Source organism: Silurus meridionalis, chromosome 19 (genome assembly GCF_014805685.1).
Source record: "Silurus meridionalis isolate SWU-2019-XX chromosome 19, ASM1480568v1, whole genome shotgun sequence".
NCBI lineage: Eukaryota > Metazoa > Chordata > Actinopteri > Siluriformes > Siluridae > Silurus > Silurus meridionalis.
In genome coordinates, this window is record NC_060902.1 from 16,400,583 (window position 1) to 16,424,272 (window position 23,690).

General features: G+C 40.9%; 1 protein-coding gene across 4 annotated transcripts in view; it reads right to left on the bottom strand.

The window, feature by feature from the left end:
- The window catches only part of tafa4b (TAFA chemokine like family member 4b), a 45,892-nt gene that overhangs the window by 12,451 nt on the left and 9,751 nt on the right, over nucleotides 1-23,690 (bottom strand). For 2 of the 4 annotated variants that reach the window (XM_046874632.1, XM_046874635.1), the window contains exons 2-4: nucleotides 12,587-12,655; nucleotides 12,177-12,295; nucleotides 2,469-2,624 (exon numbers count right to left, since the gene is read on the bottom strand). In XM_046874632.1, the coding sequence (XP_046730588.1) occupies nucleotides 2,469-2,624; nucleotides 12,177-12,294 (274 nt within the window). In that variant the 5' untranslated portion in view covers nucleotide 12,295; nucleotides 12,587-12,655. Of the gene's footprint in view, nucleotides 1-2,468; nucleotides 2,625-12,176; nucleotides 12,296-12,586; nucleotides 12,658-16,123; nucleotides 16,272-23,690 lie in introns of those variants that run through there. The other 2 variants (XM_046874633.1, XM_046874634.1) reach the window with 2 other exon arrangements.

Genomic DNA, 23,690 nt, shown 5'->3' on the forward strand with positions numbered 1-23,690 from the left:
TAGCAAGTGGATTTCACTAGCTTTTGATTATCTAAAATCAAAATACAACCACTAACCCTTCAGCCAACCAGTGGGGAGTACAGACATTTTATTGTTCCCGAGTCCTCAGTAAAACTCGTCCTTTCACATTTCTACTCGAGTCAATGAACCAAAGTTCTCGCTTTTAAATGGACTTCAGTATGAACAGTAAAATGATGCACGAGAAATCTGTGAATCATAGATGCAACTCAGTGGTCCATTCTCCTGCACATCAGACCTTTATAATGAGAGTTACACATATTGTGGGAGAACCCTAACACACACACACACAATCTCAGCAGAACTATGGAGTTAAACTCAAGCTCTCACCACAGCTTCTTATTTAACAGGCTTTTTTTCCACTTCAAATTAGAGAGGAACGACATGTTTTCCTGAAATGTAGTGTCAAGTACATAATACACGTTCAATCTGAGTGAAAGAAGAAGTTTGCCAAAAGGAAAACTACACAGACGAAGTTCCCATACTTGACATAAATTCAAAAAGTAGAAATACTGAATTTGATTTGACTTTTTGAAATATTTCGAGACCACCAAAGAAATGTTAGAAATCTCACACACCTGTGGTACCTCTCTACTCTTTAATGTTGTTGACAAGATGCAAACCTACTATGTACTAATCCTGAAGTCCTGAACTCCTCAAGGGTGCAGCAGTGTTAGATTGGAGCGTTTGGGACACATTCACACATTTGACACAGTCTGTTGTGAATAGTCCAAGCGGACTGCTCTAGAGAGCGAGTCAGGGCTCACAGCGGACACACAAGTAATTCCACAGGTATGGGGCAGCGTACACAAGTGTGTACGCTGCCCCATACCTGTGGAATTAACTTTCTCTAGATATCTAGATAGATCTCCATTTTCAAATCTCGATTGAAAACACATCTTTTCAGGCAGGCATATTACTGACATTGTTTTTGTACGTATTCTTGGTTGTATCGTGTTTCATTGTTTAAAGGTGTTGTTAATTGTTTAGTTTTTATTGTAAGGTGTCTGTGAGTGTCACGTAAGGAGCCCATAAATAAAACGCTTAATTATTAATATTATTATTATTATTAATATAACATTATGATCATTTGAGCTACAGGAGCTCGTCTGTTGGATCGGACCCGTGGGCCAGCCTTCGCTCCTCATGTGCATCAATGAGCCTTGACTGCCCATGACCCTGTCACCGGTTCACCACTTTAGATATGTAATAACTGATGAGATCGTCTGCCAAATGTAAATGTAAATGACCATGTTAACACCATGACATGGGTGAAGATAGGATGGAAAAAAATATAAAAACCACGTGGCTACATACACATGCAAATGAGCTAGAGCTGAGAGCCGTATGCTTCATAAGCTCAAGGCCTGGCACGAGGTGAATAATCTCTGGGAGCTTTCCATTAGACATTGGATAGCAATGAGAACATGGTTAATGGAAACCAATAAGCCAACACAGCATTTAAAAAAAAAACACTTCCATCAGATCCTGTGCATCTTGTTCTCATGACAGAATCTCCAGTATATAGAGAATGCAGGTGGAGCTTTGAGATCCCACGTCAAGTGTTTTTGTGGGAGAGACGCTCAGCTCTGGAGGTTTAGAGCTCCAGCGGTGTTGATAGGGGTGAGTGACCCTCAAACACCTTCTCTGTCTCCACATCACTGGAGGGTAAATTGTCCTCCATCAGGCTGAGGAAGACTGGGGTCAATCAGGATGACCCCAAAGCTTACAGACTCTATCAACACTGAGGCTGTATACAAACACACACACTATATATATATATATATATATATATATATATATATATATATATATATATATATATATATATATATATGCTTTCTTTGAGGCACTATAAGAACAGATACAGTATATATGTATTTATAGAATTAAGAATGAATCATATCGGCTGTCTAGGAAAGAGCATCACTGGGATAATTAATGATTTTCATGATATTTAATCATTTTTGATAACACAAACATCCCAGTCTAACAAAAAACATTTTGAGGCAAATCTCACAAACACAAAAGCCCAGTAACCGACAATATTCTGCTTCTTCTGCTTCTTCCACACTGTGATTGTAAAAAATAAAATAAAATAAAAAACATTCAACTAAATACAACGGTGAGCAAATAATCAGACAAGAAACTGTTCAGCTTTTCTAAACACATACATTTTCCTTCACAAAAGGTCTCAAACAGCTTCATGGCACAGCATAAACACTTGAACTCAGACACACAAGTGTTACTCCTATTATATGGAGCAAAGTTTGTGTGGGCAAAGCCGTACACTTATTAGTATTAGTATCAGGGCCTTGGAGAAAGTAGAGACTTGGAGTGTCCATAATTCCCATAAGCCCTGGGTCCTGGGTTTGACTAGCATGAAGGTTTGCATTATATTCTTCTAATTTCTGATGATGGAAAATCATTTGCGGACGAGTAAATCTTACCTTCAACGCAGGACGGCAGAGCGCGGGTCGTTCCAGCGACCTGTCCGGGGAAACAGGAGCATTTGACGGTCTGTGAGCGCTCCTCGATCCGGTTCTTATTGCAGCAACGATGGAGCGCCACCACCTCACACGTCCCCTGTTTTACCTGGTAATGACCTGAGGAAAAAACACGGAGGGTCAGTCTCCAGGGTCAGTGCTTTGTGACCCTTTGGCACCACAGTAAAACATTCAGGACAGTGCATTTTTTAAGGAATGTTTCCCAAAATTAAATATAGCTGGAAAGTATGATGTTCTTCAATTAATTAATGGCCGAATAAAAGAAACTGCTTGTGCTGTACGAGGGATCAAACACTTTTTCAAACACAGTTATTATTTTTCACTTCGCGCCTAAGTGTTTTTATTCCTCACTTACCGAGCCACAAAAAAAAAAACACGAACGCTCCCCTACCAATCATGTTCGAGCTCCAGGATGAGCGTATAAACGGCGTCAAACAAGGCTCCTAAGTTTTTAGAAAGTCTGTCGGACCTGATGCACCGTATTTCAGTGCTATTTGTCCCCGGAAACCCTGCTGAGATCCATAAATAAAACCGTGCGAGTAAACACGGCTTACACTGATGCTTTCTTCTCCAAATAAAAACTACATCATTATCATTCACACCCTGGGAGAGCTGGGCAGAATGATGAAAGACACGGGACGGGGAAGAGAGAGAGAGCAAGAGGGAGAAAGGGGGGGAGAGAGAGAGAGAGAGAGAGAGAGAGAGAAGTCTGCCAGCTTTATGTAAAGAAGTGGATAAATAATGACAAAATTGCGCCTCTTTTCAGCTCCTAATAAACCACCTGATGGCACTTAAGATGGCAGCATATCAGACCAGACTGCCAGCATTTAGCAAACATACTGGGGCCTGCCAAAGCACTATTTATCCATCTCTCTCTCTCTCTCTCTCTCTCTGGCAGTGTATCATACACTCATTCATAATGCTCACGGCCCTGTAAATAAGAACGTCTCCCACCGGCAGAAAGGAACAAGTGCTGGAGCTTCGCCAGACTCTTCTGAGAGACATATGCGCCCATAAGAGGACGCGTCAAAGTATAAAAACGCACCTCGTCATATCTGTGAAACCGGGTGCCGCCGTGTGCCGTGTATAATGGGACGTGATAAATAATTTTTAACACGCCCGATAACGCACAGCGTGCAAAATTTATATAAAATAAATACATTCATTCATTAATAAAAAGGGCCCAGGTGGCAGACTTTCAAACAATCAGCGGGAAGCACAATTAGTCCAGGCGTAGTGAACGGTCAGCACCAAGGAGGTCAGGGTTTTCAATGAACAGCATTTATTTCTTGTTCTCTTTTTCACGGGGCCTAATTTACATCTGTGTGAGGTAATTGTTTTGAAATATTTTGCCTCTCTACGTTGGCTTGGTTTTGGGTTTTTTTTCCACTGAACAATTTAAAAACAAGTGTTTTCATTTTATGAGTATAAATTGGTTTTGTCAGGTAGTGATGCAGGTGAGGTGAGGAGGCCTGGAGTGCAGTCAGCGTTCCAATTTAAATTTACGGCATTCGGAAGACAAACTTATCCTGAACTTACAATTATCTTGTTCATGCAACTCAAGCAGTTGAGGGTTTAAAGCCCTCAAGGTCTCAAAGAGCTCAAGGTCCCAGTAGTGGCAACTTAGTGGTGGTGAGATTGAAACTTTCTGGACTTCTGAACTGACCTTCAGAAGTCCAACATCTTAACCACTGATCTACCACCTACTATTCATCCCAATGTTGTCAAATAGGGTTGAGGTCTATAGTAGATCTTTCAGTCCAACCCAGATAAAGAATATCTTCATGGAGCTGGCTTTGTGCAAATTTATTCTATAAAATTGTGAGCAAATTTGCACAGTCTGAAGAAGAATCTGTTTTGGCACACCGGCTTTTTACATATTTTAGAAACGTCACTGTTACAGCGTTGGGGGTGTGGCTACACTCTTTACGCAAAAAAAAAAAAAAAAGATTTAGATCGCTAAAATGAATTCCTTTTGAAGATTTACAAGTTCTAAGGAAACCTTTTAGAGTCATATAAAACTATACAGATCTGAAGTAACAGCGGTCCACGTGATGAGCTCAAACACACGGCTAAATACTTTGAGAGACGACTGTTCAAAAATCTGTTCAAAGCGGATTTCAAGGTTAGAACACAAGCACCGGATATAGATCTGATTCCATACACGGTGCAGGCCTTCGATCTTTATGTGAGCTGTTTGTCGTCAGATGATATTGATAGAAACACCACCAGTGGAGGAGAAAAAAAAACATTTTGTAGAAATAACTTCTCTTTACATTTGCCTACAACACTATTAGACATGATGCAAAATAGCTGCAATAATTAACGCAAAGACAAACATTCCACATTTATTCCCGTTTGTGGCTGTAATAACCTCCATTCTTCTGCAAAGATGTTCTACTAGATTTTGTGGAGAGTCATTCAACCACAAGGTACTGATGTAGGTGAGGTGAGGAGGTTTGGGGTTCAGTCAGCATTCATCTCAAAGGTGTTCAATAGTTTTTAGAGCTCTATAGCAGAGGATTTCCCACTCCATACTACATACTATACTACAATACAATAGTACATCATTATTAGTTTTGGAAATTTAGCTATGTCTCAAACATATTCAGCAATAATTCAACCAATTTCTGATTGTAGTCAGTGGTACTGTTGCTTTTCATTCCTGTGGTCATTTCCACTCCATTCTCTCCACCCCCTCATTGACCCCGTTCCCCATCTTCTGCAGCTCTAGCACTTGAATTTAAACACGGTGAACGTGTCAAGTCCTGGAGGTCAGTGCTTATGGGAACCAGGCTGCCGTTGTGTCTGAGACGATGCTCCTCCGACACACACCGAGAAAAACCCAGAACCACGGTTCGAGATTAAGAGGCATGTCTCTGAGAATTCGAGCTCTACAAACACACATCTGGGGGAAGATAGGAGGGGTGATGAAGGAAAAACTAAGCCTGGATAGAGCTGCTGTTGTTTGTAGCTGCTGTAACATAAATGATACCCTGAACTATAACATTAAATGTAGCAATAAACGGATAAAAAGTGTAGTGTGTAACAAATACAACATTTTTATTACAGCCTTACTGTTATAAGAATAAAAAACACTGGTAAATGTGTGTGTGTGTGTGTGTGTGTGTGTGTGTGTGTGTGTGTGTGTGTGTGTGTGTGTGTGGCCCAAATGCTGGGTCTTTAGTGTGTCAGAAATGGTAATGGCCACCCAAAAGGCTCCGCCCCAGAAACAAAATCACAACTCAGACCTGAATTCTCTTTTAGTGCTACATTACACAGGTGTGTGTGTGTGTGTGTGTGTGTGTGTGTGTGTGTGTGTGTGTGTTTGTGTGTGTACCAGCCCTTGTTAGTGAGCAGGGGCAGGAGGTTTGAGGTGCAGACAGAACACAGAGGGCAGATGTCCTGTCACACACACACACACACACACACACACACACACACACACACACACACACACACACACACACTCACACACACACAGTGCAAAGAACAAAGACTGGTCCACCTCTTACTGGCATAATGAGGTCAGTGTGGAAACCAGTGCTGAGAAAACCAAACACACATACACACACATTTACACACACATGCACAAATAAAGTGTGATATATAAATAAAGCACAAATAAACACAAAGTTCCTCAACTCTGAAAAAGAAGCATCCTTCCTCCAACACATTACACTTTCAGATCTCAAAATGTTCTTTACTAGTTCCTCTGAAGGAAACCTTAAGCTTCTACAAAGAAGCGTTTCATTTCATGATGAAAGTTTAGAGAACACTTTTTTTTTATGAACATCAGAATGATTTATTATCCTGAAAACCCTGAGAGAAAACGGGGTCAAGTTCCACAAAACAAGAAAACTGGGCCTGGCTCCATTCAGGACGTGTTTCTGATGTTGGATAAAGCACCAGGCTACATAGTCACACTTAGCGGTAAACGGAAGCTGCACGATGATGAGCGATATCACGTCGTAACTTCTTGAGATTAACGTTTAACTGTATTCCTGAATTTCTTGAGCCTTTAGACAACAAAACTGTGGAATTCTTGAATCTGATTGGTCAGAAGGTGTTAATATGGCGGTTTGTTAAACGCTGGCAGGAGTGACAGACTGAAAGCTTTCCATGTCTCAGGTAATGCGACAAGCTGCACTTTTTTAGTTGGTAATCTTCAGTCCAAAAGAAGAAATGAAGAGTTTAGAGAGAGAACGCTTGTCTACACCTGATACAATGTAAAGAAAAAACAGAAAATTGTTTAAAAACACGTACGTTACGCCATTGGAGTATAGCTGTGATTAAAGACAAATAAAACACTTCAGTACATGCAGTTGGAGGAAAGTGATCTGCATTAATAATAAATAATAATACTGTTTCGTCACACCAATTCCTCGTTGGCCTTCGCGAGTTTCATTGGACGTGAAGAGACCGCTTTTGAGTGTGTGTGTGTGTGTGTGTGTGTTCCAGTTTGTCTCAGCTATACAAGTGGGCTGCAGTGGTCGTCGGGGTCCTGTATGGGCTGAGATCTGACACTTTTTGCCACAAAGCATAGAAAAAAACTTATGTAATGCATTTTGATGACTACAATGGAAAAGTAATATGTACATGTACAAATTTATGACTGACAGTTATATGTCCTCGATATATTTTTAAAACAAGACATTCTGCTCCTAATTTGTGCAATTTTGCACACATACGGTATGTCGTCGGGATTTCTGTAAGCTTCCTATTTCCTTAGCTTGTGTTTGAAATGCAGGTAAAACAACCTGAGCAGAAATAAATCTTCCAGCATACGCAGATCAGAGGAGATTTCAGGCCTGGCTGAACGTCTCCTTCGCTCAGTGCGTCCTGAACAGAGTGTTAAGCTCCAATGAGCTGACGAGGCACTCTTGAGGAGAGCTGATGTGTCCTGACATTAATCAATAAGCTTGCGTTTTCATGCGATGATTGATGGGAGCGTTCGAGCATAACAAATCCAGCACTTAGCCTCAGCGTCCTCTCAGAACGTTAAAGATAGTGGTAACTATAAAGCCGGGTCGTAAAGGAGAAGTACTGACGGTGTGTTTAGTAATTTGGTTTGTTAATTTGGGGAGTGGTAGCTCCAGCGGTTAAGGCGCTGGGTTACCGATCGGAAGGTCGGGGGTTCAAGCCCCGATATCGCCAAGCTTCCACTCTTGGGCCCTTGAGCAAGGCCCTTAACCCTCTATGCTTCAGGGGCGCCGTATCATGGCTGACCCTGTGCTCTGACCCCAGCTCCTAAGCAAGCTGGGATATGCGAAGAACAAATTTCACTGTGCTGTAATGTATATGTGACAAATAAAGGCTATTCTATTCTATTGTTGCACAGTGGTTGTTGGGGTTGCAAGGGGACGGAAAATCTCCGGGAAATTTCCAGAAACCTTTTATGGGAACTTCATCTGGGGAGTTTGGGAAATATTCCGAGATGCAAACTTACAGTTTATATACAATTCCTATAAATTCCTGGTATCATATACAAACATAAACGTAAACACTTTGTTTAGTCAGAAGCTGACATGCATGCAAACATTATGCAAACAAAAATGAAATTTCTGACTTTAATTTAATGAAAAGTTCCACCGTGAACAAAACAGACTTCAGAATGAACACGAGAGTGCCGCTTATGTAAAGTCTTCCCTGTATAACTGTTTAAACATGTGGAACTGGAGGATTTCTTGGTTTTATTCGAAGCTCACAGACTCGCCTGCACTTCGCTCGACTTGTCGTGGTTTCTTTCGCTACCTCTCGTTCTCTGGCTTCCTAAATTTTCCTGTCATGTCCCACACACGCCATCAGTCAGGCTGACATTATCTCGCTCTAACAGGCTGTGCTGAGGCTAAATCGGTGACTGTATGCTAATCTAACAGGTTGTTTGTACGGCTGATTTGGCCGACGGAGGTTCCTCATTTATACGCAAATCTACCTTCGGTGAAGCCGCCTCGGTGTGGACACAGCGCTTTATCTGAGACGGAGCGAGAGAGCAAGCGAGAGAGAAAGAGAGAGAGAGAGAGAGATTGATGCCTGTATTTTTTATCCACAATGACTGCTGATAGGCTTCCATATAGTAATCATATCTGATGATCTGTGAGAGCGTGAACAAGAGCGAGGTCGAGACTCTAATCTGATCTATGCTAATCTGCTTTGTGGTGCTACTCTGCAACAGGGGCGCTGGGGATTTTTTAGGCCAAAAATCGTTGTATAATTTTTTACCTTTACAGCAAAGACATACAGGATACGGACAAAAGATTGTGAACACCTAACTAAATGATCGGTTTGTGCTTTTTAAATATCCCATTTCATACTTTCCCATTTTCTGTTATAATAATCTCCATCATTCTGGGAAGACACTCCACTAGATTTATGCTCATTCAGACACACAGGGTCTGATGTAGGTGAGGTGAGGAGGCCTGGGGTGTAGTCAGCGTTCCATGAGGTCAGAGCTTTTTAGCAGGCCACTCAAGATCTTCCACGCCAACCCATGTAAAGCATATCTTCATGAAGCTGGCTTCTTTGTGGTTTTTAAAAAAGTCAGGTGTCCCAATACTTTTGTCCATATGGACCTGGGGGGGCGGGAGGTGGGAGCTCGGTGGTTAAGGCATTGGACTATGGATCAGAAAGTTGTGAGGTTAAATCCCAGCACCATCAAGCGGCCACTGTTGGTTAAGGCTCTTAACCCTCACCTGTTCAGTTGTATGTCTATGTGGATAAGGGCATCTACCAAATGCCATAAATGTAAATGTGAACACAGGAGCTAAAAGGCAGTTTTCTTCACTTCCTTTTTTGCTAATCATGGTCCTTAAAAACGCTCTCAGGTTTTCAAACGGTAAATGTTCATTTACAGAGTAATAATATATATTTTATTTATTCTGAAGGCAAAGGTATTGGTCGTATGACCCCCTTTAATAAAAAAATAGACAAAAGGACATCAGAAAGCTAAAAAGCGTTGTAGCGACAGCCATTTTGAAACATACTCACTGTTCCCTCTGTACATGAGTGAGTGATTTGGGTCAACAGAATTAAATTTTTTTCATTAGCAAATGTTTATTTAAAAAAAAAAATAATTTCTGAAGTAATTTGAGCCGAGTGTGTTAAAGTTTGCACCATGCTAGCACAGAGGATATAGTTATTAGAAAGCTACATGTTCTAGAGGAGAGCTTTAAAATAAAAAAAAAAAAAACAGTGAAGTTGGGCTAAACCCAATCTCTATCAGCTAGACTTCTTCTTTGAGTTATGCTAGGTCACATTTAGGGTGTTCCTGAGTGTGTGTGTGTGTGTGTGTGTGTGTGTGTGTGTGTGTGTGTTTGAGTTAGCACAGATGACACTAACAAGCGCCGGAGCAGAACAAAGGCTGTAATGGAGTGTAGCTGAACCCTGAAGTCATTTCTCATTTCCTGAGCGGGGCGTTAGCGACGGCTGCTACACCGGGCCCGAGTCATGTTCACGCCATGTAACAAACCGGCTTTTAATTGGATGTGTCAAAGCGTCACGCGGGTCCGTGGTGCCACTGTGTGCTTTGGCAAGGACAAACAAGGTTTGATTGACCATTGCTTGGGGTGGCGTGTAGGCCAGGAGGAGATGCTACACAGCTAAACTAAAGAGTTGGATTGAGTTAAAACACTGTGCATGGGGTTTATGTCACTGATTGATGTTCTTATGCTTGATGGTTTCTCGTTCGGTTTAATGTATACGATCATTCCTGTATTAGCAGCTCATTCAGAGAAAGAAGAGAGTTGAAAGTCAGCAGAGATGTATGTTTAACATTTCTGGAAGGAGTCTCCAGTGTTACAGCTTTAACAGTAAACTGGGCACAAGGATGTCTTCAAGATTGATCTGCTGTCTGTTGTTGTTTTTTTTTTTTTTTTTTTTTAACTTTCCTTCACGAGATATTTATAGCTGCAGTACAGAAAAAAGGAATGAACTTGTTTTATTAAAATTCCATAACATTAAATGTAACTAAAAACGTTTTTAAAAAAAGTATATGTAGTTTTTTTAATAAATAAATAATTGGAAGCTTTGACAAATGTTGCGTAAAAGAATAAATATAAAAACCACTATGGTGTGGTAACTGTAACTTCTCTTCACATCGTGTCAATCATTGATTATTTTGACTATAAAAGTGCATCCTGTGTGTTTTATTCCTAATGCATGCACCTTGGAAGTGAATTTTGAACCTTCTTGTTCTCTTTAGTTCCCACACCACCAACCTGAGAAACTTTTCTAGACCTTTAGAGCCACCATGTGGTCGCAGGAGGTACTGCAGAAAAGAAACCCACGCTGAGGTAAATGGAGCCACACGACCTTTTGCGACAAAATACACGCAATTTTTTGCACACTTTCACAGACCTCTGCCAATTACTCTGTTTTCCTTTAAACACTCGGGTTCGAGAAGTTTTTTTCTCCCAATTAGCGCCATCAAACCGAAGTAGAAAGAGCTTCAAAGTGTGACGAGAAGACGGCGAGGAGAACGAGAAGACGCCTTCTGACCTTCTGCGGCACCGGCGCCGTAATTAGCGCACTCTGAAAATAAATAAATATACACGGGCCACCTCTATCCGTCAGACGGAAGAGAGAAAAGACACGTGGCATCAGTCAGGACGAGGAAAAGGGGACGCCGGTGGCATTTCTGCTGGCCGTAGAGGAAAAAAGAAAAAAGGTCACCTTGCATTAGTATCAACAAAACAGAGGACAGACATAATTAAAGAAACGAGAGTAATTAAGGCACGAGCCGAGGCTGTCTTTAGGGAAGAACTTTGCATATTATGAATGATGCAGAGGAGCAGGCCCGAGAGTGACCTTTTGCCACGCTAAAATATTTATGTACTGCTGGTGACCGCGTCGCCGAGAGCACCGAGTTTCATGAATTATGCAAATCAGAATTAGTTAGCTGGTGGGTGTCAATAGAAAGGGGCGGGGGGTGAACATTATTTTGGTTTTGCGCTTCCGAATGTGTGGAGCGTGTTGAGCGTGTAGGTGTGAGGGCACAGAGAGGTGTGTGTGTGTGTGTGTGTAGGGTGGGAATTTTACAGCCTGGCTATTTAACATCATACATATTAATACAGTCATTACTGGATCGTCCTTCCCACGCCACAGAGACAGCTTGGGACCTGCGAGCAGAGTGACTTTGCAGTTTCATGACTGCAGGACGGAAAATAAACGAATAGAAAATCGCACTCGCTTCGACCAGGATCAGCGCTAAAGCTCTAATGGGAGTCGGTGGAAAGACTAGTGCTTTAAGACAATTGTGATAGGGGGATCTCCATCCGATACTACTACAGAATCCGGCCGCATTTTCGTCATCCGTGACAAGTAATCTTGTTTAATATGGTTAAATCCACCAATGTGTGTGTTTGTGTGTGTGTACAGTGTAAAGAAAAGTACTTTCAGCTTGTCACATGATCATTACAGCACAGTGAAATTCTTTCTTCGCACATCCCAGCGATGTGGGAAGCTGGAGTTAGAGCGCAGGGCCAGCCATGATACAGCACCTTGGCGTACAGAGAGTTAAGGGCCTTGCTCAGGGGCCCCAAGAGTGGAAGCTTGGCGATATAGGGGGTTGAACTCCGTCCAAACCTTTCGAATATAAAAGGTTTGGACATGAAAGTGTGTGTGTGGAAGAGAGAGAACGTTAGTGTAACGTACCTGTGCTTGCCCTTAGAGTCCGGGTACCACCACACACTGGTCGGCATGACAACATCACCACCAGGACCAGGACGATGAGCTGCAAGAGCCATACAGACCTCCACCTCATCTCCATCATCCTGAAGGAAATAGATAGATAGATAGATAGATAGATAGATAGATAGATAGATAGATAGATAGATAGATAGATAGATAGATAGATATATAGATAGATAGATAGATAGATAGATAGATAGAGACAAAGTTTCAGAGAAAAAGTTTAATGACTGAATAATTCAGCACAATTTGCCACTTTCTCTAAATCTGATTGAATTTGTTTCTGATTCTTGTTCTGTATTAAATTCCTGCCAGACTTGGTAATGGAGGTGTGAAATAGAAATCAAAGTGTTTTATCACTCTATCGCTCTCACCCAGTGATCACCCTCTCACTTCAAATCTCCAGATCAACTCGCCTTTATGCTCCTCTCACTACACCAGACCTGAGAGAGAGAGAGAGAGAGAGAGAGAGAGAGAGGGGGAGACAGTACGGCAAGAAAAAGGTGACAGAAAGGAGAGAAAAAGAAAAAGAGGTAAAGGACACTTTCCAAGACATTTGCCCTAAGGGGGCTTTAGTTCAAAACACACACAAGACACACACACACACACACACACACACACACAGTATTTATCCATCAGGCTGTTACAAATGGTGTTTGTGCTCAGGTGTATTGTTTTAGAGGTCGAGTCGGGTAGAAAAATGACCTCCTGCATGTCTACAGGCTTCGAAACTTCAATCCTGTGACACAGCTGAGGAAAAGTTTTCTTCCTCGAACTCGCAACCGCTCCATTTTCATGACACACACTGCACACCCAGTCACAAAGAACCAGATTAGTGATTTAGCAACTTATTCAGCATTGAAATCGATGATCAATGCCTTGTTTCACTCTGTTCAAGGATACACCATAAAGACAAACGTTTGTGGACACCTGACCACAAGATTGGTTCTTCTTGAACATCCAATTAAACATTTAGACTCCATTTGTTCTCATAAGAGCCTCCACTCTTCTGGGAAGATGTTCCACTAGATTCTGTGGAGATTTATTCAGCCACAAGGGTGTTAGTAAAGTCAGGTACTGATGTAGGTGAGGTGAGGAGGTCTGAGGTCAGAGCTTTATAGCAGGAGATCTTACACTCCAACTCATGTAAAACATATCCTCATGGAGTTGTTTTTTTTTGCACATGGGCAGTCATGCTGGAACAGCTTTAGGTCACTTAGCTTAAATAAAGTCGATAATAAATCAATACATTGTCTGCACAATTGTGTGTCTCCAACTTTGTGGTAAAAGTTTGGGGAAGAACCACAAATGGAGAAAAAGTCTGGTGTCCCAATACTTTTGAAGTGTATATATAGTGTATAATTCAGTGTATAAATGTTTTAATGACTGGTGGAACCTCCACACAAAATCTAATGATGTTTTTTGGTATTAATGTCTCTGTATCAGTTATTTGAATGTGTTATGCCAGATATCAAACCACGTCTCATCCTCAGGAGTGTGTGAGTGGAACTGCTGCTCGAGTCTGCCCCCTTGTGGCTGCAGTGTGTAATATAATTATTTAAAAACAAAAACCTTGCTGTTGCTGTATGCTTTGTTATAGTGATTATATTTTAATGTCTTTCTACACCAGGTTAATGATAACCATGTCCCATGTGTCCTGATGCGTGTGTGTGTGTGTGTGTGTGTGTGTGTGTGTGTGTGTGTGTGTGTGTGTGAAAGAGAGAGAATGCAACAAGAGAAAGAAGGAATAGTGTTATCATGACAGTGTGATGCATGTAGCTCGAAAAAAAACACTGCAGCACCCAAGTGCATGTGTGTGTGTGTGTGTGTGTGTGTGTGTGTGGTGTGTGTATATACTTGTCTTCTGTAATAAAGCACTCGCAATACTGTGTGTGCGTTGTGCACTTGTCTTCTTTAATGAAGCACTTGCAACCCTGTATGTGTGTGTGTGTGTGTGTGTGTGTGTGTGTGTGTGTGTGTGTCCCATTCTCTTTACACACACAGGTGCGCACTGCACATTTTTATCACCTTTGCATTCTGACACGTTCATTACAGTCGAGAGATGAGGGAACAGGAATGTGCGAACATACACACACAGACAAACACACACAGACAGACAGACACACACACACACACACACACACACACACACACACACACTGTACATTATTTTATACATCCTGCACACATCCACCCTTTCAAAATGCAGCTTCATAATAGAGCTTGTTTATCTCAGCGTCTTACACACTCTCTCCTCTCCAAACACGCGCACACACACACACACACACACACACACACACACACACACACACACACACACACAGCTGTTTGGTGAAAGGATGTCAGGTCGTGATCCTGCCACATCTCACGTCTCTCTCTGTGTGTGTGTTACTTCCAACCAACATTGGTTGATTTGGTCCTAACGTGTAAAGCCACATGTTTGTGTGCGTAAAAAATAAACACAAAGTAAACGAAAAAAAAGAGCACTCGCATGCACTCACACCTCTGCCTGACTGTAAAAATGTGTAAATATTAAGGGCAAATGGAAAATTCGAGAAAACACTTTGTAATTTGCATTGCTCAGCCCTGACAATAAAGAAACACACGCGTGTGATTGGTTTATGCAGTTGTAACAGTATGAATGTATCCCACAATCCACACGTCCATGGAAAAGCCTGGACTGATTTTCCCTGCACAAATCATTTCTGAGACAAACGTGAAAATTGTGTCTTATCATGGAAGGAAAATTGGTCTGAAATCATCGGACAACTCCGAACACGATCGCTGTCAAAGCCGAAACCGGCGGAATATATCGGGAAGGAAAATCTGCTGAATCTGATGATGTGGTTGCACTTCTTTGTGTCGGAAGCTCCAGTGTTGTGAGGTCTAAATACCACAGATTGAACTCGATTCGATTCTGCGGTGAAAAATGAGCGAGTTGTCGCGGAGCACTCGAGTTTTTCTCAACAGTAATTTATTCAGTTCCGATCTAACAGATGTTTAGGGTTGGAGTTTATTATTATATATACTGTAGGCAACAGTTCAGCTGCCTACGAAAGAGCATGTTTTTTAGTAGAATTTAAAAGTAAATGATAATTCTGGGTAAAAAAAAAAAAAACAAGTGCAAAGACAAACATACAGAGAATTCATTGTACAAATAACAATAACAGCTATTATTATCAGTGGTAGCAGCATTAATAGTAGAATTAACAGAAATACTTATTTTAGTAGTAGTAATATTAGTAAAAGTAGTTAAAGTATAGCAGTAGTAATAGAACTAATAATAATTAGTAGTAGTAATAGTTATTGTAGTATAGTAGTAGTAATTGTATTAGTAGTAGTTATAGCAGTAAAGTAGTAGTAAATAGTGATAGTATTAATTAATATGATATTAAAATTAGTAGTGACAAGTTATAACAGTAGTAGTCAGTAAAGAAATTTCCCCACTGTGGGACGAATAAATGTATATTTTATGTTTAGAGTAGAAATATTAATATTAGTAGTAGGAAAGGTAGAAATTAAAACAGCAGCAGTAGTTATAGTAATACTAATCTTAGCAGTAGCAATATCACTAGTAATTGTACTAGAAGTAGTAGTAGGAATAGCAGTGCAATTTGTGATTGTAGTATTAAATGGTAGTGATAGATTAATAGTAGCAATAGAAAACGTTATAACAGTAGTAGAAGTAGGAATAGTAGTAGTTATAGCAGAGATGGCAAGTAGAGATACTCATGTTTTAAAAGACTCTGCTAAAAGTTCTGACTTTACTTTTCCACTCAAGTTAAAGTAAAGAAGTTTGGGCTCTGACATGTACTTCAGTAAAAAGTAGACATTATTACTACCTGTTTTAGTGTCACGCTGGTAACTGAACCTCACATCATGTTAATACAAACTAATTTCACATTTGTTACCTAATGAGTGTGTCCAAGCTGAACATCCACCATATAGAACACAAGCAGAGAAAAGATGATGATGATGATGATGATGATCAGGAATGTCTCTGTTTACATCACTGACTCCCTCTGTCTCATCCACGTTAACCCCAGACTTCTTGTTGCTTTCACCTACGTCTGTGGTGTGTAAGAGACAGGAAATGAAACACCAATGGTAGATTCAAGAGTCGTGCAACGACAAGAAACAGGTTGATGGTCTAAAAACGGCACAATGAGAAGAAAAATATTGATCACGTCATCAAAAAGATTGAAACTAAAGTAACGAGTCTGGTTTGAAAATGTAAGAAGTAGAAAGATATTTGTGTGAAAAATATTATCTGAAAGTAAAAAGTTGTCCAAATAATAAATAGTGACATAAATTACTGATACCAGAAAAATCTACTTAAGTAACAAAGTATTTGCACTTCATTACTTCCAACAGTGTTTGGCATTAGCAACAGTAATACGAACATTAGTAGCAGCAATAGTAGTACTTATAGCAGCGGTAGTGGTAGTAAATAGAAAATAAAAGTAGATGATGTCCCAGCGAAAAGACCTGTTACTGAAAATGCAACGTTTCAGAATTCTGGGGAAAAAGGTTACCTGCTACAGAGCTCTGATCTCAACCCTATTAAACTTCCCTGGGATGAAATCGGAACGCTGACCGCACCCCGGGACTAATCACCCTACGAGAATGGATACAAATACTAAAAATCTAATCTGCTTTTTCCTAAATGTTTGACAGAAATTCCATCTTTTCTAATAATAAACAAAAAAATGTGTATGGCAGCTTCTTATCAATTAAACTCTCTTGAAGGAAACACAGACATCATGGTGGTTTTGTTTTTACCCTAAGAATAAGTTCAAAAGATTTTTTTATATCCCGGCAAAAAAGTAGGCACAGTGCAGGAGGGTCAGCATTCATACACTAAATATACTTTTTAATAAGGGTTCATGATTTATTGGAAAGTGATGCGTAGTGTGTTTTTGTTGTTATTCAAACGATTGTGGAGATGAAAACCAGTACTGCATTACCGTGATAAAATGAGGTGTCATGTGAATATGTGTATGTGGAGCTCTGTGTGTGTGTGTGTGTGTGTGTGTGTATGTGTAGATAAAATCCTCATAAAAAAAATCCCATATCAGTTTCCTTAATGTTGCTGCAGGTCACCAGATACAAGTACATATGTGTTTGTGTGGCTCGCTGCATGTTCACCTGAAGAACGATGTGCCAAAAAACCATTAACCTCCTGTGGTGCTTTCTACTCACCACACTGGAACATCAACACACACACACACACACACACACACACACACACACACACACACACACACACACACACACACACAGATCTTCAGTGCGCCATTTCATGCAGCAAAACTGAAACGGGGCAGCAAAAAAGCCCCGTCTCAGAGGAACCCGAAGAGATTGAGCACACAAAAAAAAACAGCTTGAAAAGGATCAAAAGAAAAAATGTAAAGAAATCATGCTGGTGTAGGGAAAAAGCACAATATTTCAACAGGAGGTCCATGTTTGTGGGAAAATTATCTCATATTTTTAAATATGAATGTCACCTAAGTGTGTGTGTGTGCACGTGTGTGAGGAGCAGATACAGTAGTCCATCATGGCGGTATCAGTGTGTATGCAGATGAGCGACTTGTTCCTCGCTGTTCTCCACCAGGGCTCTCAATAAGCGAGCAATTTTACCCCTTTGCTCGTGGCAAATCGGATTTGTTTATCTATTGTCCTCGATATTCGCTGATGGATGGTTGACTATTACAGTTGCTTTCCATTTTTCCAAAGTTTTTTTCCTGCTTTTGTTTATGTTCACATTCATAGCGAAGAACAGCCTATAAATACTCACTAACTCCATTACTTGACAGTTAGGATTTCTTTTAATATATACGTGATTGTTTGGGGTCCCCCTGTTTGTTTGGGGTCTCCCCCCCCCATGGCTCTGACAGTCGCTTTCGAAAAGAACTTCCGAAAATTGGCGCTGGCACTTTTGAAGTTTTTCTGATGAGGAAGTAGAAACAGACTGGAACACTTCCTCCTCCCCGTCCTCACCCCAGCTCTTCTTCCGCACGGCAGTTTATTGCTTTGGAGATTATGAGGTTTTCGCTTGGACAGCACCAATTTGCAAAACGGATCGTCCACTTCACGCGCAGTTTCTAGATGTAACTGTTAACACAAGCTGCTGATATCGAACCTCAATTCCGACTGGTTTTCTGTTCTCTGGCAGTATTGCAGAAAACTCAGGTTGATATTTATTGCTGTCGTTTCTATAGCAACAACTTCCGACAGAGTTCTATAGAAACCTGTGAAATTCTTTATCTTGTTTTTGTATAGAAATGACTACTCCACATTTGGATGGAGACACCAGTCTTAGCAACTTTATGTTTTTGACATCTTCATGAAAAATGGACCAGCACCATCTTACCTCAGAGACCTCATCACATCTCGCACTGCACCACGCTGTCTGAGATCCTCCAGCACTGCTCGACTGGTATCACCTTCTCTCAGAATGAGAGGTAAGTACACTTCAAGGCTCTTCTCTGTTCTGGCACCGAGGTGGTGGAATGAATTTCTCCTAGATGTCCGAACAGTGGAGTCTCTGGGTATATTTAAGTGACGGTTAAACTTAAATTAGCACTTTCCAAGTTGGTTTTTATAAATCAAGAGTTGTAGTCGGATTTATTTTAGTCTAACTGACCCAAGCTAAGTAGTCTAGCGTACCAGTGTAGATTTACTAATTGCTATAGACTATTGCACTTTTGTACGTTGCTCTGGACACGGGCGTCTGCTAATGTAAATTAAATGCCGCAAATGTAAATGTAAAAGTAAATGTAAATGTAAATGTAAGGCGTCTGACGAATGTCGTAAACGTAAAAGTAAAAATTCGGATGTATCAATACTTCTGTCCCTATAAAGTACATGCAGAGTTTTTACATTAGGTTTTTGAGGTTTCTGTTGTATTTTCAGTCGTTTCCTTTATCCAAAGACACCCAATACATTTGCGGCTGCCATCTGGGTTTACTGATTCCAGATAAGTAAAGTAAGTAATAAAGCACACAAGGCACATTGTAGGCAAATAATCGATGACAAAGTGTGCTGCAGCTCGGCATGAACCGGTCCTCGCTGTTCCAACCCTGAAGCTGATTGTTTTCCTATAACAGCATGTATTTGCTCCTTTTACACAACAGCCATTTACCAATAATTAAAAGCAGAATGAATGATTGATTTAAGTCAGATTGGAAAAAGTCCATGTGGAATAAACAAGCAAATACAGATTACACATAACCAGCAAAAAAAATCCAGAAAGCTTGCTGACAGTGTAAGTGGAGTGATTAGGAAAAACCCTGCAGGGAAACACCTGTGACATAATTCTTACACACACACACACACACACACACACACACACACACACACACACACACACACACACACAATTACCGCACAGGTGCTGAACAAAAAAATTCAAAGAGAAAAACACTCCAGAGAACGGATTTGTCCGAGCCCATTACCTGGGCTTGACTTTTCCGAATCGACTTTGCGAGAGAGGACGGAAGCTAACGTTACTGAAGAATTGATCGTCTCTGCACTTAAAGTGCCACAGGGTGCCCCGCTGCTGGGACCACCGTCTCTGTCCTCAAGATTCGATGACTCCACATGGGTTGCTTTTGCACCCGGGAATAAAACCGGATTGTGTCGGATTTGCGTTGCGTTTTGAAAACCTAAACAGCAACTCACCCACACGCACGATTTCACACGTGTTTTCGTATGTCATGTCACGTGCATTTATTATTTTGGTGCTTTTGTTTTTACAACGACCTTGACTGCTAGAAGGACGGAATATAAATCAATCATTTTTTATTTAGTTTTGATTCACGATGTGTGTGCGTGCATGTTTTGATGCCCCCTGGTGGTACGTCATGGTTTTTGCCCTCCTTTAATTCAAACGCTTTTTTATTTTTCATTAATACACAGCGTGCGCAAATATCACACGTTCCACATCAGCGGATGCAAACAATGAGCTGTAACGTGTTCAATTTTTCCTATTTTTCATGCTCCACCATTCTATTAGTTCTGTGTGCCCGTGTGTGTGCGTATATGTGAGTGAGTGTGTGAGCTTCGGGTTGCTGTTTACTTTATGAGCAGACTGAGACACTAGCACTAACAGGCTAATAAACTTCTCTTCCCAGCAGCTATATCAGCACTATTACGAATCCCCACGCAGCACCCCCACACACACACACACACACAGTCCCAGGGCTTTACAACCCTATTTACCGCCTAAGTCGACCTTCCTATGCACTCATACAGCTCAGACCCGGGTCCCTGAACCTTGTGGCTTGCCACCAACCCATCAGACGATCTGCCCCGCTCAAGCTACATCCATCCATCACCCGCCATCAATGCTGGAGGGACAGAAAAGTCAAACACAAGCTTAAACCACAAAGTAAGATGGATTTCTGAGTACACCGAGCTGTGCATATGAAATGCTTTATGAGACCTCTGGAGTCGTTAACCATTGAGCAACATCAAAACACAACTGCCTGGAAAATATTTGTATGTGTGTGTTTGTGTGTGTGTGTGTACACAAGAGATTGTTCAGCTGCATCAGACCTGCATCAGCGCTAAAGCACACCTACATCAACCAGCTAAAAAGAAACCAGTAAGAGAAAACTCTGGGTTTCTCTGTTTACACTTCAGTTACCACTGCTTTCTTGTTCATTTACTACACTCTGCACCTCGCCTTTTTAAGGACACCTCTACAGACGCTCGATCGTCAGCTGTCGCAAAGGTCATTTTGGTGCGGGTGTTGGCATCAGACAAGACAATTTCAGCATTTAAAAACCTCCTGAGACTTTTTAAATACAACAATCGAGTTTTGTTGCGAGCAACAAAAAACTTCTGGTGTATGTTTAAACCTCTAATAACAGGGTTTTTGCAGGTTTCACAAAGACCTTTTGAAACCATTAAGAATGAAACTTAAGACCTATATCACAACATCAAAAACACACACATTGTTAGCAACTGGCCTTAACCAAGCCCTAAATTCATTTTTTGGAGCATTAGAAGTAGCGTTACGTGGCCATCGGGAAAAACTAAGACCTGTTTAAAATGATTTAAGACCCAGGACAGCAAATGTAAGACTTTTTAAGGCCTTGTAGAAACCCTGAATAACCTCTTATTATCATCTAAAGACCCATAAATTTACTGAGCAACACAAGAACTTGGATAAGGATGGATTTGGACTGTATTAATATCAATAGTCTACTACAATGGCTCAGGACCACAGGCTACATTTAAGTGTCTATCACTGAACCCCTCAACAGTGATGAAACTGTAATAAATAGACGTTCAGTGCCACCCTGATGAAGATGGGATTCCCTTTTGAGACCGGTTTCTCTCAAAGTTTCTTCCTTACGCCATCTCAGAGTTTTTTCCTTGCTACGGTCGCCACTGGCTCGTGCATTAGGGACAAATTTATAATTATAAGGAATAAGCTTATACAATCTTTTAAAACCGTTTTATGTCCTTTGTTAAATGCACTTTACACATTGAAATGAATTGGAATGAGTTCATTAGAAACTGATGCGGGCTGACTGGTAAGACGACGATATAGCAAATAAAACGTTTTAGCGATAAAAAATTACAATAATTTGGATATTAGTCACTCCATTCTTCAAAGTAATTTCTCTGAAGTGACCCTGTATTTCTTTGCATTTTGAAGAACCTCCACCAACTAGATTACCGAAGAAAAACATCCGTCCTCATCCGATTTCATCGCACTCATCAGAAACACACATAAATAGACCGCAAGAACACTTGAGCCGCCGTCCTTTCGCCCTCAGCCTTTATGAGCGCCCTCTTGGCCTGTGTGCAAAATAATTATACTTTATATCGCTTTTTATACGACTCGCAAAAAAAACAAAGCTGCACGCCTGGAGCGCTGTGACCTAGAGCTCGTCCAAAACGCACTTACACGAGGCGCAATTGGCCGAGTCTCGCCCCGGGAAGATCGCCAGCGTGTGTTGGGTCAGCTCAGGTGCCAAAAGTTTCATCGCTCATGGGTGACCCTCTGGTCAATCTCCTGTGGATATTCCACCTCGGTGACAGATTGCGGCGACATCACCGGCACATCGGAGTAAAAGTACCAGGCCGGTGCAGCGATGAAAATGAAAATTTCTTCAAGAAAAGGTTCGATTTATGGGTTATGGTTGAAAATGTTATTTCAGGCATGCAGACCTGCAAGTCCGACTGTTATACTAAAGTCAAATACTTTAACATGAAATCATAAGTGTTTCACATGCAGGGGCGCCATAACAAGGGGAAGGGTTTGTGACGATTCTAAGGTTCTGGTCTCACACAGACCCAGTGGTACCTGCATGATTCTGGCATTTAAATTTGCCTCTTTGAGCAGAAACGCGGTGCTTCACAGAGGTTCTGACTCGTCACGCATCAGGTAGATGGCAAAACGCAAGCACGGCGCAGAGAAAATCAGGATGTCGAAAGTTGAAACTTGAAAAAAAGAAGAAAACAAGACTTTAAGATAAGTTTAAGACCCAGTTTAAAAACAAAAAGGTGATTTAAGTTCCCTACTTTGTGTTATAATTCTAAAGCTAGCCTGCAATGAACATAAAATAGAAACTCTATTACTCACCCTGTTGTTTTTTTTCACTGGAAGTTGTTACAGTATTTCCAAAAATCCATCTTTTTCCATGTAATCGAGCAATGGTAATAGGACAGCGTTAAACTTCAGAAAAGAGGGGAAAATGACCATGCAGCAATGAAACGAGTGACTAGAGGATTTGAAAGCCTTGGAAAAGCTTTCTGTATGGAGTTGCTTTACTGTATACAGTATGCATCATTTCAGTTAATTTAACTTTTTAAATGTAGTTCTTTGTTGTTTTTTACTGAATATTTAACAATTGTTATGCTTATTAATAATGATTGTTGTTAAATGAAGAAGATCAGATAATTGGGGCATGGGGCCCAGAGTACCAATTAGCCAGGGGCCCCAGAAACCATAGCGGGCGCCCCTGTTTACATGTGATTCTGTGAACAATATGCAATGATGTGAAACTCCTGCATAGTTTTTGGAGTTGTGTGCATGTGTGTGGATGGTATTTATGTATGTACTATACTTTTTTGTAGTCATAATCCGTCCAGCTTGTTTGTGGAATTGTACTGCGTATTCAAAAGATTTTATAAATAAATCCTTTCTGCTCATTGATTATGTAGGTTTAAGTAAAACTTTCATGGACCCCCTAATTTCAGATGAGCGATTATCGATGTAATCATTGGGCTTGAGTTTGAGAAAGCCGCACCTCTCTGCTCCACTGTCCATGATAAACAAACTAGCTTAATCACACTCTTGGTTCAAATGATGATTAATGGAAAACAAACGAACGTCACGCTGAGGTGCCTTTGATTTTCAGCGAGAGCCGCTGCGGAGGGATCGGTTCATGCTTGTCAAAGCTTGCTCTCCAGCTCTGTTCGAGCTCTCATCTCACTCACTCACACTGTCTGTCTCTCTCG